Raw genomic sequence first — 20,846 nt, forward strand, 5'->3', positions numbered from 1 at the left:
TTCAATCTCACAAAAGAAGGTGCGACAAGTTGTGGTGGGTTGGTTGAGGGAAGTGGATGTGTTTGTGTCTTCTCATCTGGACTATTAATGGTTTGTTTTCATGTCTTAACAAGAAGGATCTGTCTCGCCTGCAGTTAATACTAAACTCTGCAGCGATAATTCTGACCCGCTCTAGTAAAATAACTCACATTTCCCCGATCCTTAAAACTCTTCACTGGCTTCGAGTTTCTTTCAGGATCAACTTTTAAATTCTGGTTCTTACTTTCAGATCTATTCATGGTCAGACTCCTCCTTACATCAGTGATCTGATCCAGCCTTATACCCCAGTTCGGGCTCTGAGGTCTGTGGATCAGAATCTACTGATGGTTCCACGCACACGGTTCAGGACCAGAGGAGAGAAATCCTTCCAGGCTGTTGCTCCTAAACTTTGGATCGATCTTCCTCTCCCTCTGGGTTTGATGGATCTACTGACTCCTTTAAGAAACATCTTAAGACATTTTTATTCGTGCAGCCTTTTTCTTGATTTTCTGGAACTCCTGTGTTGTTCTCAGTATTATCCTGAACTTTTAAGTATATATTTTATTGAGTATTGTTTTGATTGTTTAAGCGCTTTGTGACCCTGGTCTTGGAAAGCGAAATTGAACGCTTTTAAGTCCCAGACAGTGCATAATTTCTAGAAAACACCATCTTTGACAACATTTCAGCTTCTGCATTTCAAGAGCTACAGTTGCATTAAAGTACACTAAATCTTGTGAAAAAAACAACAAGAGCTTTCCAATCAGGCATATGTATGAACGGGTCAAGAGTAAACGCAAAAAAGTCCTAGGATGAGTTCTTTAATGGTGCTCTCCCAATACCCAGTTCTAGATCTACTTGACTCAATACTACATCGGCCATGCTTCCTACTTGCGGTTGGCTGGAGGCTTCACGGTCCACGGACGTCGGAACAACTGTTCAGGCCGACATACCATACTCCTTGTCGCAGTGTTTAAAAAAAAAAAAAGTGTTCCATGTGTTGGGAGCTGATGTGGCGTCACTCTCTGACAATTCAGTGGCCGGCAGTAGGTGGAGATCACCGCCTTATTGCAGGCTGAGTTTGCTCGGAACCTGAGCTGGTCAGGTACTTAAAATAGTCGACGTGCGGTGCTGGTTGGAACGCAACACTGAACGCTAGAGTCCAGTCAAGTAGGGCTAGGATGAGCTACTGGGGAAGGGGCGAAATAAGGAGTGAGGCTGTGTTGGGAAAATGAGTTTTAGTCTCAGTTTTAGTTAGTTAGAAAGTCGAGAAGGGATTTTATTTTAGTTCGAAGTAGTAGTTTCATATTTATGTCTTTATAGATGTTGTGAGGCAAGAGATAAAGTGTCGTCGATGGCGTCCATAAATATACATTGAAGCAGGTTAAATTCAGACTCATCAGGTCGTCCACTGAACTGGACTTTCGTAGTCTTGCACCAAGGAGGCTAAACATTCTTGTTAAGCCTCCTATCACATGGTGCCCTGTAGTGCTGGAGAGTCCAACAACAGCGAGAATATCCAGGGAATATAAAGACCTTTATCTCTTTGTATTAGCGGAGTACTAGGCGAACAAGGACAAACAACAAACAGGACATGTTTTTTCTCAACCAGAAGCATCTTTAAGAAAAAAGTCGACATGTTGTCTATAACTTCTCTGCAACTTGTTTAACTTTCAACGACTTTAATGTATCAGCATAAACGCGGGATTGATGATTAGTGTGTTTTAATTGGCAAAAGCACAAACCCTTCATTTTGCGTAATGTGTTGTCTTTTTCTCCGCTCCGGCTTTATTTGATTCCAGGCTAATATGTCCATTAAGAAGTGACTTTTAATGTGTTCAATCAAGATCGTGGCTAATGAGTTCCACCAGCGGAGATGAGACATCGCAGCCACTCGTCGACCGCAAACCGGCTCAGGATTATTCTGCTGAACCGACAAGATACCTGTAATCATCACCGAGAGGCGGGATCGATATGCGGGGGCTCCGGACCAGCATTTTTATGCAGCAGACGCAGCGCCGCGAGAGAACTTCATTCATTATTTAAATCTTCCAACTCTGCGGGAGGATTAGTCGGGATCCAATAGCGGCCGCCCGCAGGATAAGACCGACGCTCTGTCAAGAGTTTTAATTTCAGGGGAATTTCCATGAGCACTGAAAAAAAAAGTTGGATTCTGAGATTGGGTTTTCGACTACTAAAATGGAGGGTGACTCTATCATCAGATTGTACCCTTTATAACACGATATTGTAATGTATTATCTCTGCCAACAAGATTATGACATCGTCAGCGAACATATTTCGATTAATTTTTAGACATTATTTTGATAGGATAGGGACCGGTTATTTAAAGTGGTGTGAAGTTTTGTGTTATTGTGTCTCTGAGCACGACACTAACCCTGATCTCTCCTGAAGATTCAGCTAGCGCGCCGCGTCACAGCCTACTCCCATCACTGTGTGATTGTGTGCATGTGTAAGTTAGTGTAAAGCGCTTTGGGTCCTGAATATTCGTAGAAAATCGCTATATAAGTAAGAGCCATTTACCATTTACCATGCGAGGAAACAAGAAATCAGAAAAAAGGTAAACACTATTTTTCAAACCACCGTATATATAAGGATGTTCTTGATTACGACCTGGATCTTTGAATCTTTTGAAGTATTTGTCATTCTCTGTGGATACAATGCTGCAGCTCCCTATCTTAGCTGCTTCCATGCTGGGTTTGTTATCTTTGCCTTTTGTTTGATATTTAAGGAATATTGAAACTGAATTTGAACAGAATGGAAAGTCCATTGTTAGTTTGAGTTTCTTTCTAATCTTAAGTCGTAGACAAACCTAAAGTGGAGTGAAACAGGGTTTCAGCAGATCCTACAATTCCTATTAAATTCATGAATATAAAAAGAAGAACCTTAATTGGCATTAGAATGTCTTAAACCAAATTTTCATAAGTCTTGAAAATGGGAACACATGATTAGTCCAATTTTATCTAAGTTTAAAAAACATCTTGTAGCATTTATTTATTTATTTTTAAATCATTTACAGATTGAAGCAAAATCCAGATAGTTGAACTAACAAAAAGCCCTTTGCAGTTCAACTTTAACATTGGTCCATGTAGCTACTTTGGGAAGAGTCGTTTGCTTTGGGCAACATAAAAAAAAGTGTAAATTCAATGGGAATAAGCTTTTTAAACATGTTTTTTATTGGCTGAAAGTGATACCAGGCAATGTGTACAAAGCACTGTGTATTTAGTCCCAAAGGCTCGTGGTAGTCTTGGGTAGAAACTCTGTAAAATGCCTAAAAATGGGTATGGTGTCTCATGTGTTCTATTTTCCCCAAATTCTTATCTAATCTAAAAGTATTTTACGAATGCTTTTGGACGAAGTTGCATGTTTTTTCATTCTTTTTCCGCCATTTAAAAAAAAAGTCACCAGTATTGGATAAACAATCCTTCCTTATCACATCTCCGTTCCAACTCACGAGAGATATGGTCTCGACGGCGTCGATCAACCCAAGATAAACGTCAACACGAACCTTTTTTCGTGATAATCACGTTCATCTTTTGAGTCTACCTTCCTCCCGTGTTCCTCCCAGGACGGGCTGATTGGCAGCGGGATGACGTACATGATGAGCATAATGGTTTAAAGCGGCGGCGGCGGCGTCATGAAAGATTTCATTACATTCATCATCGTTAAAAGAAAAAAAGTGGAAAGGAGTCTTCGACGCCTGCGTCAGCTGGAGGGGATGAGTCACTGTGCCACAACAAGACGGCGGCTCCTCTCTTTCCGAAAAGGTCGCCGTCGAGTTCCCCCCCACTCCTCCCCTCTTTCCCCTCCGATACAATCTCCTCGGGGATGGTTTTCCTAACCCCGAGGTCAACCGCCGTGACCAGATTTTTCACCGCACGTGCCCACGTCGGGGGCGCGACACAGACGGGGAAACGCTGGCGACCAGTGTACGGTTTGATTCTCTCCCTAATAGATCAATAAAAGACATTAGCGGCATGCTAACCCAGCGAGCAGCACTAATATAGGGTTAATCCGGGGTTAATGGCTGAGCAGGCGTCGCTCTCGGAGGCAGCCATTAGTTTGCGACCGTACGGCACAACACCCGGGGGTTTCTGCTCCCAGTCCTGCCTCCCCCTCCGAGGGCGGAGGACGCAGACGGGGCAAGAACCACCTTGTGCGTCAAGATGAGAAAGATAAACTCAGGCAGTTGTAACTAATGTGAATAAATGGGGAGCAATATTTCCAGCAAAAAGCAGAGGCGCGTGTGAAATGTGTTTGAAGAGAAGTTGCGCCAGAAGACAGGAAGGAGGAATTGTGGTCACGGGGAAGCGAACGGAGATGAGAGGAGGGAGAGGAAGGGAGTCGAGCACTACACTCCTCGCCGTCCTTGTAAAGTGCTGCGTGCTGTCGGAGCGGCAGCCAAGAATGTGTCAGCCCAGACGTCTCACGCTGCCTAATGGGCTCTTAAATGCTGATATAAAGCGCACTCGCTCTTTTGCCCTCCCCTTTTCCTCTTGCTCTCTCCCCCCTTTTTTTTTTTTTTTTTTTTTCCCTCCTGCCTCTGACACTCGCTCTCATTACCTCTCGTTTTCACCCTGTCCCTCACTCTGTCACTCACTTGTCCTCTCTCTCTCTCTCTTTGACTCTTTTTCTGCCTCTCACCTGCCGCCTGCACCTTTTTTTTCTCTTCGGCTCCGTCTCCGCCATACCTGTGACTTCACCTTCAATTACCCAGAAGCTCCCTGGCAGGTTGTCTCTCTTGCCGGTACGTGGATGGGTCCAACACTGTCTGTTTTCTGTCCTCCACAGGCTCCACAACGCCTTCTACCCTCAAGATCCATCCTTCACTCTCACCTTGTTGCACGTCCTGTCGGCGCCGCTGCACGGCCTGGCCAACGCGTTCGTCTTCGGCCTGGACCGGGACTGGTGGAGTCTCCTGAGCCCGACCGGCTTGCAGGTACGTCGTCCCTCCCGCACGTTACTGTCTCATCGTGTTACCTTCGCCGGGGAAGATGTCTGGATCAGTTTAACCTGTTGGACTTGACACCTGCCTGTCATACAAACTGTCAACCGTTCTGGCATCTAACCCCTGTCCACAGAAAGTTCGTTGTAACCATACTGGATTCCGTTTCGTCATTTTGTCCGTACGAAACCATCCCTCTCAAGACTTTTTGAATGAGATTTTTGATTATTCTATTGTCTTATGTGTTTACACCACATTCTCCTAATGTTTTTGGACATCCTATTGAAAAGTTCTCATTGTCACTTGCAACTACAGTGGGTCCTCTTCTATGGCGAGGCTTACATTCTAGAAAACACCTCCTAATAAACAAATGTAAAAGTTTGGTTACCCTTTAACTTTTCACTATTCAAATAGTTTTGAGGACAATAAACCCTCCCAAAATGTCATTTACCTTTTCCAAATTCTTACACAGTTTATACACTTTTAAGAAAGTTTGTCATCATTTCAGCAACATGACATTTTTAAGGGTTATTCAACCCCTAAATATATACTACTGCTCCTCTGATCACGCTGCCTTCCCACCCTTGTCGCTAACCTTGTATTTCTTTTTATTAAAATACCAAACCAAAGATTATTTTATATACACATAGTTGCCTCTTACAGCTGCGTAGCGATTATTGTACGATGTATTTATTTTTATTTAAATGCCAAACCAAAGATTCTTTTAAATATACATAGTGGCTCCTCACAGCCACGTAGCTCTAACCTTCCTTTTGCATGTCCAGCACTTCAATAATGACTAGCGTAGCAGCAGGTGCTAAGGGGGTTAAATGTTTGATGAACATAAGGCTTGAAATAAATCGAACTTTTACAATGAAAAAAAAATACACTTCACGATACACTTCACTGTGAAGCAAGACTACCTTGTAGTCACAAAAGTGACCATGAATCAATATAAAAACTACAGTTTCCGGACACAGTCCTGTTGGCCAATCAAGACAAAGGACACAATGGTAAGCATACGTTGAAACACGATATGGTGAGAGACCACTTTAGTTTTGTGAAAGGGAAGCAGAAGTGCCAAGCAACAGGAAAGATTCTGACAAATACCCATGTCATTAGTCGACTGGATTCCCCCTTGTGGGGCCAACTCTGAGTCCTACAAGGGGCTCATAGTTTCCCGAAACCATTTAAAAAAAAACGGCAGAGGAAAGATTGTATAGGAAAAGACGCATCTTTGCATGGATACGAACATATCATTTGGTCAAACACACGTACCAGGTTCTAGATTGAAGGGGATTGAACTATAAACACAGCAGTACCTACTATTTTAAAGAAAATCTGACTTCAGATCAAAGCTGGGCACAAAGGGAACCAAAAAGAAAGTCATAAAGAATGATTTATTTAAGGTCTCGGCCGTTATGAAAGCAGTTTCTTCATGAATAATGACATTCGCTGACAGTTTATTGACTTGGATGATCAAGAGTAACTTCAGAACTCTCCAGCGCTGTCAAGGAAACATCAGTGGAGCAATTGTAAATAAAGCATTTTAGAGAGAGGAAAGAAGTGATGCGACAATAAAATGGTTCACAGGCCTGTCATGTTACTATTACTATCTGGCATTTGAAGGTTCAGGGGTTCGATTGAACCTTCAATTTTCTTGGTACAAAAAAAATTGGCCGGGATTATCCAGGTTTACAGGACTGTTTTATATTTAAGATTAGAATATGATCTCACAAAGAATGTTGTATCAATGAATCCTATTCTTATTGATGGATTTTTTTTAACAATATTCAGAAGTGTTCATAGATGCTTGACGCGCACCATTGACAATTGGTATTAATCTGTGTTATTGAAGGTTTTTATCTCAATTGGTTGATAAAAAATGTGTTTTTTCTTAACTTAATTAGTACTTTCTGTAGCAGAATCATCCTCGTAGCCATTACTTTCTTTACAAGCGTGGATAAGAGACCCTCTTATGATTATGACCTCGCTATCCTGTTTCTTCGATTTGAACCAAAAATCTTTTGCATTTTGAGTTCTTTTCACAAGGACTGATTCACGTACAGTCCTTATGACGTTCAAAAAACAAAAAGAGTCCTCCTCATATTGTGCTTTTCAATGCACTTCATAAGAAACACGGAAACAACGATGCAAAAACCTCCGGAGCTGGGATTGAACAAGCAACATCTTGGTCGCGAGCCAACCACTCAACATCCTCCCTTTCCCCCATGGTGTTAAATGAACTTCCATCTTGCTTGTACATGTTCAGTTCCTTTAGCGAAAGAAATGCCTCCAAACGTACATCTACAAATTCCGTCCGAAATTACGAACAGAACTGGCAAAGGATTGTTCTTATTATCGGAATCGTGGACCAGACTCTGCCACTGGTCATGAAAGGGAATTGCCCCTGTTAACGGCTTTGATACATCAAAAACCTGAAGCACCTCCAACAGAAAACCCTCGGGGACACTGTCAAATGCCTTCTCAAGCTCCACTGATCAGTGAACTGGCAGACATGAGTGGGGCTCCCTCTGTTTAAGGAGGCAGTTACAAAAACAGGGGAATCACTCTCCGCTAGAAGGTCCGCTCAGGGGGCCCCGGAGAGGAGGATCTGTCCGCTATCGGAGAAGCACTGGAACTGTGCCTGCATCTGTCAAGGAGCCAAGTTCCCTGTCCTGCACTTGAACCTCGGCGGTCTTGATGCACGTCGTGGAGGCTTGTCCCAGTCATGTGACTCAGAAAGGAGCGACAAGTCCTTGAAACGAACGACTAAATCAAACCAGTCTTGGTGCTAAAGAAGGTTGTCAATCCATGCTAGAGCGCACATGTGTCAAACTCAGAGCGCTGGATAGATGACTTAAAATCATAAGAGATTATGTTCATGTTGGTGTGTCCCAGGGCCGGGTCTAGGCAGGGCAAGAGGGGGCCTGGCCCCCTCAAATAAATGTTGTGCCCCCTCAAACAGGGCCGGGTCTAGGCAGGGGCAAGAGGGGGCCTGGCACAATGCCCCCTCAAGATTTGTGGCTGCCCCCTCATACATGCCTGTCTAGACCCGGCCCTGGTGTGTCCTATATATTTTGTCAGTGTCTAAGAAAAGCAACACAGATTATGGATGTCAACAATTATACTGAGACCTACAATAAGAGTAAAAATTGAAGAAAAAAAGGGATTGTTGGGTGAAGGATTTGGTAAATAAACATTTTGTTCGGCCCAAACATTAGATTGACAGAAATTTCCTTGTACAAATATGAATATGACACCAATGCTCTAGGAGTCTAGACCACAAGTTAGAATTTGCTAGTTTTTAATGCTTAAAAATTGTGATTTAATTGCCTATAGCAACTTATTTGTCACAACTGTTTGTAGTTTATTACATCAATTGGGTTTTATAGTCTTTTCTTTACACATTTTTCGCACACTTTGAATCGTTTATCAGCCATACAAGTATATGACAATCCTTCAGAACCTTGAATCCAGATGGACTTCCAGAATTCCACCAAAATGTAATCCCTCATCTTTAAAACTCCCTGAAGTTCTCTTTGAATTACGTTCATCGGTTTCCTCCTTTTTTTTTTAGGTATTTTGCTTTCGGACAAACGCAAAAGCAGTCAAACCTACGGCGCCTCTGAGAATACTTTTTGTTTTTCCGGGTTGCACTTTTTTTTGGGAAGTGCTTCGATAACAAGATCACCAGAAGCAAAGTGGTTCTGTTTCACTAAACGCGGGGGATCAATAGCGTTTTCCACAGATTCGTCTCTATCAACAGATATTGACAGCATTCGCAGATATGAGTTGGGGGCTGGTTATTGAGCGACACGACGAGAGGGGAAAAAATCCAGCAGCGCTGCTGCCTTTGCACACAGAGACACAGCGACTCACTATCGTCAGGCAGGGCTGATAAGCGGCCATGTGTCCTATGCAGAAGAGTGGTATGTGTGCCGTGACCTTCAGCTCAAATGTCAATGTTTCACTGTGGTGAGTCGAGAGAGAGAGAGGGAGGGAGACAGGGGAGTGAAATGGATTCCCAGTGTGTTCGTAAATCACGGCGAAAATGCAGTTTGTGCGTGTCAGAGCAGGAGAGAGGAGACGACAGCGGAAGAGGGCGAGCGAGCGAGGCAGACAGGCACCGTGTGTGTTCGTGACTAACAGCCGGTTGTTATTCATCCTGGCATGCGACTCCCAGCAGCCCCCTCACATCAGGTGCGAGGTTGACGGTGGAGAGGAGGGGTAAAGGAGCGAAGGTTGGCGGTGACAGCGGTGGGCGGGTGGGGGGGTTAGTGCTTGTAGCGGCGTCAAAACACGCCGTCCTCAAAGCAACAGATCTGCGCTCTCATCAGACACCTCATCACCAACCCCCGTCTCTCCCGACCCCGCGACTGGCAGTCGGTCGCTCTCTCGCTCTCTCTCTCTTTCTTTCTTTCTCTCTTCCGAGGCGCCCTCTCTTCTCCACATGAGAGCGGCGGAAGGGAATTTGAGGACGCGTTCCCTTTTTTTTTTTTAATCACGCTCGCCGTTTTCACGGCAAACACACCGGAGCAACATCCAGTGCAAAGTTCAGGCTCAAAAATGGACTGGAGGGCGCCCTAGAGAAACGGTGACGTCACACTTAAGTCGAAGGATTATTTTTTGTTTTGGGAATTATCTATATCACTACATCTGTGACTCTTTTCGTTAACTTATTAAGCGCAATAATGTCAAGAATCGAGTACCTTAAATCCATGTCGCAGTAAACCGTTCGATAATGGAAATAACTTAATTTTCCACACCATTAGTCTTTTCTTTTACACGCTTGACCGACTTGTTCGCCGGACCTACTAATAAACTTTTAGGAAAAATTAAAAAAAGACACGCACCAGACACTGCAGTGGCCGACGTTACGTCTTCCAAACCCTGAAGATACATCCGTGATTTATGTCACTAATTTGAAATCTCACACACACGTCAAGACATGAAGGTATTCCACCGACGAGGCCTTCCCTGCAACCAAAAGACTTTCGGTTGTCTTTTAGGTCGCCTCCAAAAAAAAGTAGGTCTGACTTTGGGGTCTAGAATTGGCAGAAATCACAATGGTGGAATGAAGTGCCAGTATTGTATTGGTTGTGTAAAATAGGAAACAGTGACCTACCTATTTATGCGTCATTACTTTAATAATATTTGAACCGGCATTTTGGGTCAGAACATTTCCCCATTTTATTTTGCTTGTTCTGAACTGAAGCTAGGCATGTGTTTCCTATCAACATGACCTCAGCGCATCCATTATTTTGAAGCCAAGAGGCCACAGGATAAGATTATAACAGTACACTAAAATTAACCTTGTGTGTTGAATTGGTGTGTTTTCATGCATTTTAACGTTACTGGTTCTAATTTGGCGGATTTAGAAACACTTATCGCTGTTTTAACACTACGAACTCGAAGAGAGGGATAAGGGAAATTGGCCCATATGGCTCATTCCCACAGGTCTTCTCGGTCTTCATTAGCCAGAGGAAGTGGTCCTGGGAAGGAAAAGCTGTTGATGATGCTTAGCAAGCTGATCAATCCAGCAGCCAGGTGACCTCACTTGACAGAAAATGGGATCCATTAGACGAGACTGCATTTGTTCTTTGGCTCTTGTCTCGCATTAGAGCTTTGAACAAGAGCCAGGATGACACCTTTCAATCCTTGGACCACCATGGAAACCTGGACCGGCCCATCAGAGGCTGCAGTGTTGGGTGTAAAAAACGAGGAAATCCCCACAGTAATGGTTCGACGATCGTATTCTCGTGTCGTAGCTCGGTTACTTTCTTTGGCTCAACCCTGAGAAGACTTTGGATGCTGAATTTTAAAAATTCTTAGTCATAATGTTGTGTCCTGTTACCATGGATACAGCCTCTCTGATTCATCACAGGAGTTATCTACCTACACTCCTACGTGACGTCGGTTTGCACCCCGGCAGCCTCAAACCGGTTGGACACTCAAGACTCTTGAAAAAAACCTGTTCCATATGTTTCTTCTTCAAACACACCTGAGCGGACTTGTCATTTATGATTTATCATCACCTGTTTATGGCATTTTGAATTTATTCTCCGTCTCATCTTCGAGCACGTTGAGAAGCTGGTTCTCGTTCTTATCGCACTTGTTTTTCTCTCGCGCCGGACTTCGTCTGCTTCCCTTCTTCTCTCACGCTCTTTTTATTGTGTCTTTATCTGTGTGTGTGTGTTGGTGTGTATTCCGCTGCTTCTGCGGTTCCCATCACCAGGCTACAGCATCTCTGGCATTTATCTCCCTTACATTATTTCTGCCACTCTCCTTTGTGCCGGCTCTCCCTCCCACATGTGTACTCTCCTCCTCCTCCACCTCCCGCTCGCTCTTCTTTCCCCGATATCGATCTGCATTCAAGCCACACAACCGAACCGCCTGTGGCTCTGCGATGAGCTCACCTCTCGCTGGGTTCCCGAGTGCGGACCGGGAAACGCTGATCCTCCGAGAGCGTCGATAGCATTCAGATTCGTGCAACACGAGAGCCGCAGCATTTAATACCAGAGTATCGTTGGGTTGACAACTATCCAAATTGTACTCGTATCTGTAGTGCAGCGGGTTTTTCTCTGGCTGCTAGGGTTCTTTTGAAAAGCTTTGTTCTGTCTTGCTTTACTCCCATTTATCTGAGGTCGGTGGTTGAGAATCATCTTTCTACCTAGAAAACTCCTCGGGAAGTGTTCCCTGGTAAACCGTCTAATGTGACCTTGGTCTGTCCCGGGGCCTCCTCCCAGTTGGACAAACCGACCAGTGAATTGTTGGAAAGGCACCACGACTAGATGCCCGAGGTCGACTTGATTCATAGAAGATCTGGCAGCGTGTCCCGCCTAGTGCCTATGACCTCATCCCGGCTCTTGGGGAAATTAACCGAAATGTCTTTTTGGCTCAGCTTCTTCTCCACCGACGTTATTGAAGATACTTTACCGACACATCTCACCCCTCCATCCATCCCTCACTCTTAAACAAGACTTGAGACAATCCTATATTTGACCTTGACAACACATGCCACTCTTTTTTTTCCCTGAGGAGAGGAATGGTTATGTTTCAACACGTCCCTTTCCTTTGACACGTATCATCTTTCTGTCGTCTACCTCGATGTGTCTTTTCATTTGTGACTCTGATGATTAACCTGACACTGACCAACTGGAGCTGACACCTCTCTCAAGGAGGGCTTTTACAGAACAACTTGCTACATTCTTCCATCACTCTGGCAAAAGACTCATCGTCAGCCCAAATCTTTACTTATACAAGCACATATATTTTCTGTACTACCTTATTTCCTATGGTTTTCAAAAAGGTTTCCAGTAAAAATGGGTGACTTCCTCTGCCCAGATACAACCTCTGAAACACCTATTGTGTCTTCCTTCCGATCTTGAACGAGCTTCTAGTTGCGCTGCAAATAAAAAAGGGTCAGAAAGGTCTCGTGTAGCACTTGGTTGTTCAAACCTGCGACAAGTCATTTGTCGAGATCGAACGCAACACTTTACCCAACACGTGTTTGCTGCTCATTATAATGGAAGCTGAGTCTGGTAAGATCACAAATGAAGGCTGCAAAGTAACACCGAGCCGACATAGTGAATAAAAATCAATAATTGAAAAGTTTAACAACTGATATATTCTATTATTGCCAGGCGTATTCTTCCATTGTCGTGAGGCTCACTTCATAACATCTTTGTTTAGGGTCAAGCTTGCGCATTAGCGTATCTTGTGCCCCTCATAGCGAACCCGCTCGCCTTAAAAAAACCTTAAAAGTTTGAGATAATCTCACCTCGGACATGTTGAATTGAAGTATTAGGCAGATCTAACATATCGTGGCAGCACGTCGGTGATGATCATTTAAACATGTAGTACTGTTGAACGAGTCTCGGTAAGAGAGTAGCCTACCATGACATTGAATTTACATTCTAAAGCTGATTATGGCTGATTTAACGCTATTCCTGGCATATGTTTTTAAATGACATGCCTGCAAGATGTAGAGAGGCTGTTGAGAATTCTCCTCGCCGACTGAGTCCGTGTGACAGTTAACTGAAGGCAGCGCCGTCGAGAATAGAGAAGACGCTCTCAGTTTACTTCTGACGACAACATTTACCAGAAAGAAGCCGGAGACGATTTGAGTCGTATATTACTACGATGTTGTTTTGTGCTATTCTCTACATCAGTTGTTGTGATGCGTGTGTGGATTGCCGGCTGCAGAAACCACTTGTGTTCACTTCTGCTACAGTTACGTATATGATCCATGTTCACCCCGGAGAATTTAAACTCTCTGTGCTAAGTTAAGGTGAAGGTGCATAGTCTGTTATTTGTAATTGAGCGAATTGTATTTTCATTATCCTTACTTGACGACTCGGTCAAAAACATATTTAATAATTGTGTAATAATTATAATTTATTATTATTGTGTGTCGTAAATACGTCGTAGATCTGTTCTCAAGTCTGATTTATTACTGAAACTTCTTCTTGTGACTCTTAACAAGGTCAAAATTATTGTACTGTCTGCAACACTATATAAAACTTTATTAGCTGTGACTTATGACTGAAACACTAAATATCCTTAACAACCAGCAGTCTAAGGGTTAAATCCCAACAGAGCCCTACAAAAGAAGCAGACGAGCCGCTAAGACATCATCGTCTTCAAATATTTGCAATTTTATTTTATGGAACAGACACAAACTATTAACTTTAGATCAGGTTTCAATGGGATTTGGTTCCAATGACTAGTAATGTGACTTCTGTTAGGAGGAAAGTTCCTTCTCGCAAGGAAACATTGCTTGATATCAGCGTCTTTTGGACTACATTCCACCTGTTCCAGCTTGCATACAAATGACGGCTCTAATGAACTGGAATAATTGATAAGACATCAGTACATAAAAGTAAATGATCTACCTTGAAATGGCAGAGAAAAGTGATTTCCCAGTGAGGGATGGGCGAGTTTTTGGCTGAAAAGACGGGAGCAGGAAATAGCTTGAGCATTTAAATCAGGGGCGCTCTCCAGGAATTTCTCTCCGTTCCAAAAAACCATGTGGTCAAGCCTGATCGGCAACGAGGGAGTCCGTGAGAAATAAACCTGATTTTATTGGAAAAGTTAATTTGAAAGATAATTACAAATCATCGGCAGAGTGAAATGAACGCACGATTTTCCTCACTCTGGATTTTTTTTTTTTTTTTTTCCAACAGCAAACCCGGTCCTGGTTTGAGTCACGGTGCAGTCATGCAGGGGTAATGTGCGGTCTCTCCACTCCGCTGGGCTTTTGTCTCAAGATCTTTGAACTCTGCGTAGCTTCTCTCAGGCTGTGAAAAAAAATACTGTCTGCTTCCCCGGCAGCTCGGAGATTAATTCCGAGACCAAATTCATTTCCAAGCCCAACTTCTCACCTCCCCAACTCTAATCAGCAGTGAGTTATGTCTCCGGCAGAAGCCCTGTAGGTCGTTATCTTTGGCTCGGAGTTGAGCGTTTTCGAACGCTGCGTTTCTCCCAAACTGTTTAGAATGGATTTGTGTCTTTTCAGTCAGACACCGTAACCTGTTGCTTCTTGCTTTGTGTATCTTTAAACTCTCTAATCACACGAGCAACATAGCAGTATAGATATCAGTGTGTCAAACATATTTTCCTGGGTCATGAAGATATGAAAATACTTTTAGTTTTAACCCTGAGAGAAATGTAACATCGGTGTACGAGGAAGCCTGTAAAAATGACCACCAGGGCACCACCTATTCCTTGCTCTTAGATAGCTTCAAATTAATTGATGATTTAAGCATCACGGTGGGGAACTGCAATCTTTCCTGCATCTACGGGTCCCGGAGACATGAAAAAGTACCTCTGCGACCTGCAATCTGTTACAGTTGCAGCGAATACCACACAGTGATGGACGATGGGAGCATAGAGGTGTGGAAAAGTCTATAGAGGCATCCTGGCTATTGATCACAAGCACAACGACCACCGTGAAGAATTCACTCTGCTTCAGAAACCAAAATATTGTTAATTCATTCTTAGATGTTTTATCAATTTCAAGAGTGAATTAGTTAATTAGTGAATAGTGAAACCCCAACATAACTCAAGCTTAGGATTTTGCTTTACAAAGGTTGTTTCTGTCTACAAATTGGAAGAGAAGATGGTATCGTGAATGGTTTATTCATTCAGGAAATTCTACTAGTGTTTCTGTAATGGTATAATTCTGCAGAGAAATTGTAAATATTTACAATTAATTAGCAAATGTGTTTGACCGATTCTTCATTTGGGCAGTGACTTGTGTATTTGATTTGCTCAGAAAATGACAGCTTGACACATCCCTGTTATCTCTATGACTAAAGGGTAACTGTGTCTAAACGTGGCTTAAAGTGATATTTCTAGTCAGTATAATCTTGTTATAGTTTAATTTTGGGGCTTTACTGTATGTCACGAACAGATAATGTACATGCGGCTTTGCCAGGTAATCTCCACTTAAGTTAAACTTGTTATTCTGAGATGACTTACTTTCTACTGTATGTCCGCTACCATTGACCTTTCCAGGGTGTCCCATTCCGTTAAGTGTCAAACTTGGGCATGCTTTGTACTTTTATTTCCTACATTTATTTAATCTTAATAATTGCATACCTCATTTGAAATATAATTTAGACGTAGATAAGCTCAATAGTGTTGCAGGCGTTTGTATCAATTCTGAAATTGCATGCACAGTAAACGGAGAGAAAGAGTGACCAATCCTTCAAAATAATTGTGGTTCCAGGTGGCAAACCAGTAGCCTGGGTGTCATCCTATTTCTACCGGGGGCTCCTACACTCGCTACCCTAAAAAAAATTGTCTGGGATCATTTGACCCGCTTCCGTTTGGAATTCCAAATCAGGTAATGAAGGCATCATGTGGGCAACCTGGATGACCGTTGACGTGACTGTTTTGTTGTGTTGGGCTACGACATCTGCCGCGAGGGCGAGAACGTCTTTCCCGGTAAGAAAAGCTTTCAGTGCCTCATTTTGCTCACATTTCGGCTCTGAAACTCCGTCTAAATCAGCAAGAAAAGACGAAAATCGCCTGTTCGATCAAGCTAGTATCGCTAGCGGTGGCTTCCGCAAGCAGGGACCAATCAGCGAGTCTCGTCCACAGTTGGGACGAATTTTCGAATTCCAAACGGAAGCAGATCAAGCGATACCAGACTATTTTTTTAGTGTAGCGAGTGTAGGAGCACCCGGTAGAAATAAGACGGCACCCAGGCTAGCGAACCAGAACACCACCAAAATATACTTTTAAGTTCTTACGTATTTATCTAATTTTCTGAAAACTTCATCAAAATAAGCTCATCTAATTTTTGACTTATTCATGTAGCAGGTAAACGTTGACAATTGTACAACCGTCCTTGGCGGAGGTCATAAGTAACTATATAGTTACTGTAGACAGTAGTACATAGACAGTAGTTTGGACAGAATCTTTAAATAACAATATTTTTGCTGTGCGTGACACACAGTTTAACCTTGAAAATTAAACTGGCAGAACGTTACAAAAATACAATAAAGTATTATATAATAAATAAAGGAGAGTTGACGGGCTACCACTGAATACATTTTTTTTAATACATGATGAATGTGTGTAGTTTAGACAAAAAAATGTAAATGGAATTATTAACTGAAACAGGGCAAATCTGTGTTTCTTATTGGTCTGGTTACTACAGTTTATGTCCAAACTGTTTCATCATAGTACCTTGTCTAGTTCACAATCCTAGTTTTGATGGCTACAAAGCTCCAGTGAAGAGACACATGTCACCAGGGCTTCAGACGAGGTTGTAAAAGACAGATTCTGAGTACGTTCTGATCACCAGCTTGTACGCAAAAAAAGTGCAGCCAAGCTAATGTTGAATCGTGGCTGCCATTGGCTTATCAGAGTGTGTGGCGTGAAACAACAAACGTTTTCCCCGTATCCTCGGAAAGCAATCCGCGCGACTGCCAAACATCCGAAAATGACTTGTCCTCTCTGCTGCGTTCCAGCTGGCTCTGCAGTCGCGACTGTGTGACAGGACTCGGATCGGAGAGTACCACCCGGGGACGGTGCGCTACACACAGGCTGACCTGGTCGACCTCAGCGATGACGACGACGGCGACACCAACATGCTCTTCTACGCTCCTGACATGACCCTGAAAGATCGCGGGCCCTGAGAGAGCGAGAGAGAGGGAGGCGGCGGCGGCGGCGGCGGCGAGGGGAAGCCGGAGACAAAAGCGCTGGAGGGAAGCGGCGCAGAGGAGGGTCACTGACAAAGAGAGAGGCGGCGGATTAGAAAGTGAGAGGCAAGGGAAAAAAAAAAAAAAGAGGTAGGGAGAGAATGGAAGGGAAGATTGGGGGGACAGTCAGGCAGATAGGAGCCGGAGATGAGCTGTCAGGTTCCATTATTAATCCCCATCCTTTACTATTTAATATCCTAAAGACGCACACACACATACTGAGCAGTGCAGCAGCCAGAGAAGCCGCCAGCAGCACGAGAGGAGGAAGACCAGTCCAGAGATGTCGAAGCCATGTGCCGCATCCCAAAGGTCTTAAAACAATTTATTTCTCATCACTGCCCTCTTGACTCTCCCACTTTGCTATTTTGGCATCTGACCAACCGAGGAGAAGGAAAAAAAAGAAAAAGAAAGGGACTCTGGCTTTTGTGTGGGAGATTAGGTGGAAAACGGAGCGCGGCTCCTAAATGAAAAGCCACTTGTTTACACATGCGAGGGTTGAGCGGGTGTTTAACGATGAACTCGGTCGCACAAGCGGGTCCCCGAACACCAGCATTCCGATTCCCCCTCCTGCCTCCTTAAATTTATCCCTTTTTTTTTTTTTTCCCTTCTTGTTACGCCGACCACCAGACGACCGGAGCGATACATCATCGCTTTAATGGACGACTTTCATTGTTTACTGGAAAAAGTTACTGAAAAATACGAGCCGCGGACAAGACGAACGGCGTCCCATGATTTGCGGAAGTGGGCAAGATCCACAAGTCAAGTTTAACTGTGACTACAAGATAAAGTTGAGCTTTACGATTTCACTTTCAGTATTATGACCTGTGTGTACAAGACTGGCTTGTTGGCATCGTTGTTAGCAGCCTCACAGCAAGATGATCTTGACTTGAAATAGCTTAAAGGGATAGTTCACCCAAAATTCAAACTACACTCAGTTTCTACTCACCCTCATGTCGATTAAAGGTTGGGATTATTTTCAGAGTAATACGTTCCTTTTTCGAGTTATAGACAAAACTGTTTGTTCATTTTAATGTAGTGACTGATGCACAGTGGTATTAGTCTTCATCTTTGTCCAAAAACGTAAAAACAACCGAATGCCTCCATAGTGCTCGTCTGTATATCCATCTTGTATTGAAGCCATAGAGACAGGAAGTACTCCGGGTAATATTGGATGCACTCGCGATGTTACTTCCTGTCTGTATCGCTCGTTATTCTTTAAACTTCTGCTAAAAACAACCTTTAAATATTGACTTATTTAACTTTTTCCAAAACAATTCCTCTTGTCAATGATTCAGTACAAGATGTATGTAACAGACGAGCACCATGAAGCTATTTGGATGTTTTTAGGTGTCTTTTTGGACGAAGATGAAGAAAACTACATTAAAATGAACAAACATTTTTGTCTTTAACTCTCGGATTACTCTCGACATAATTACAACTCTTAGTCGACGTGAGTAAAAAATGTGTGAAATTAGAATTTTGGGTGAACATACCCTTTAAGTTAAATCTAGTGCATATGAGGGGGTTTTCTGTCGTCTACTATGTGTCCACTGCCATTGACCTTTCCAGGGTGCTCCATTCTGTTAAGTGTTAAACTTGAAATGCTTTCTCAATGTTATTGTTCTACATGTATTTAATCTAAATAATTTGATGCATTTAAAATATATTTGATAAATATTAGCTCAATAGGGCAGCTGTATCAAATCTGAAATTGTATAGAGAGAGTGACCAATCCTTCAAACGATCTGTGGATCCAGGTGGCGATCCAGAACCCCATCAAACTATACTTGCATGTTTTTGACTCATTATTGAATTTTCCTTAAAAACTTTATTAAAATATTATTTTTTTGACTTATGCAGGTAGTAGATAAACGCTGACAATCACATAACCCACCTTGGGCGAGGTCATCAATATCTTTATAGTTACGAAATAATTCTTCACAGAATCTTTAAATGACAATATTTTTATTTATATTACTATAATTCTGGTTCCACTCGAGATTAACCCAAAGCTGCACAAGTTTTTTTATCCACTTTAAATAATTATTATCAATTTTAGATTGACAAAAACCATCTGTGTATACAAATAGGATAAAATATATATATATATATATTTGCTGCTTTAACTTCGTTGAAAATATGCTAGTTGAGACAAGTTTGGTTTTCTATCTTGTCTTCTATAGATCCATCTGGATTCAGGAAGGTTTTGAAGGATTAAATTGATTTGTATGGTTATGAACTGTTGCTGTGCACACGACTAGGTCAATCAGAACTAGCGTAAAAAGAAAAACCCAATGAATTCTGTTAAAACAAATTAATTCCATGTTATTGACAAAGGTAGCTAACTTAGTACCTGGAAGACTTACTACTTACTACTCTCTTATTTTTTGGGGCCTAGTATACAGTTATTGAATCACTGAAGCTGTTTCAATTATTAATTGTATGTTATGTTTTGAAATGTGGTCCTTGGCAGAGGTATGCGCCGTCTCTGTGCTTTCTTGCTACATATGCATTCTCTCTTTCTCAGTTCGCCATTTGTGTTCACCGTTTTGTCTTGTTAAGTGATCCGCTGTCAAGGGTGTCCACTGCGTCTCGTCCTGGGTCGCCTGGACACGTCACCCTGTAAAGAAACTACAGGGTTGCCCACGAGTGCCATGTTTTTTGATTTTGTGAGTCAAGGTGTGTTGCTGCAAAATGTGTTAATATTAACAACAAGTCAGTGTTTTCTCTCTGCCTTAAAGTTTGGCATGTTTTTGTACTATTTTATACGCTCTTGTTGATGTAAACAAATATTTTTGTAAAAAAAAAAAAAAAAAAGTGTGCTCAGACTGCCTCTGAATTTCAATGCCATCCCCCGACACTCTCTTCAGACCGTCACCCGCTCGTGCCCCCAGTCAGCCGAAGTCGTGGCGGAGGTGATTGGCAGGATAATTTAGCTACTTAAGATTCAACCTCAGCTCATTTGTTTTTGCCTCGTGCGGTTGTGGTTTTATCAGCGAGCCGCCGGCTGTCAGCTGCCTCTCCGACAAGATGAACTAATGAACCGACACTTGACCCTTTTCATTCCTTGACTTGTTGAACTTTTCCTGCTCGCCGTCAGCGACACCACAGTGGGACCGAAGCTCGCAGCATTACACACACACACACACACATTCTGAATCATTCACACCTCTATTTTTAGGATTCCCTCCCTTGACCATGCACTCCATCGAATAAATCCACAGCCCGGGATGTTTCACACGGCGGCTGCTTGTGTTTTCACTCTGATGCCGCCGTGGCGTCTTCTGTCGAGCGCGTGTCCGTCCGTCTGTGTGAATATGTATTAAGACATCTTAAATAATGGATTGTGATGGATTGCCGTCGCTACTCTTGAGTGTGTGCTGCGACTGCTAATGAGCCGGATCTTTACGGTGCGGTCTGCTCACATTAGAACGGGCCTGAATGATAAAACTGCCTTTTTCCTTATTCTTTGAATATTCAGTTTTAACTCTGCTCTCGCTCCAGAATCTTTATTCTTAATCTCCTCTAAACACTTTTTTTCTTTTTTTTTAAATCATTATATCCTTGATTACTTTCTTCTGCTTCTCCAAGCTCAGGTCTAAAGGGGGCAGCAGTGTGAGGGAGGAGGTCCAGAAATCCAGCCCTCTAGCTGG

At 42.9% G+C, this 20,846-nt stretch overlaps 1 protein-coding gene across 2 annotated transcripts in view; it reads left to right on the forward strand.

Annotated features, from left to right (window-relative positions):
* The window catches only part of LOC148068611 (cyclic AMP receptor 3), an 81,306-nt gene extending 61,050 nt beyond the window's left edge, over positions 1–20,256 (forward strand). The window contains exons 12-13 of one of the 2 annotated variants that reach the window (XM_087804377.1): positions 4,825–4,972; positions 16,963–20,256. In XM_087804377.1, coding sequence (XP_087660503.1) covers positions 4,825–4,972; positions 16,963–17,130 — 316 coding nt within the window. In that variant the 3' untranslated portion in view covers positions 17,131–20,256. The remainder of the gene's footprint in view (positions 1–4,824; positions 4,973–16,962) is intronic. The other variant, XM_087804379.1, reaches the window with a different exon arrangement.
* Positions 20,257–20,846: the final 590 nt, after the last annotated feature.

Source organism: Callionymus lyra, chromosome 12, assembly GCF_982586985.1.
Source record: "Callionymus lyra chromosome 12, fCalLyr1.hap1.1, whole genome shotgun sequence".
Classification (NCBI taxonomy): Eukaryota; Metazoa; Chordata; class Actinopteri; order Syngnathiformes; family Callionymidae; genus Callionymus; species Callionymus lyra.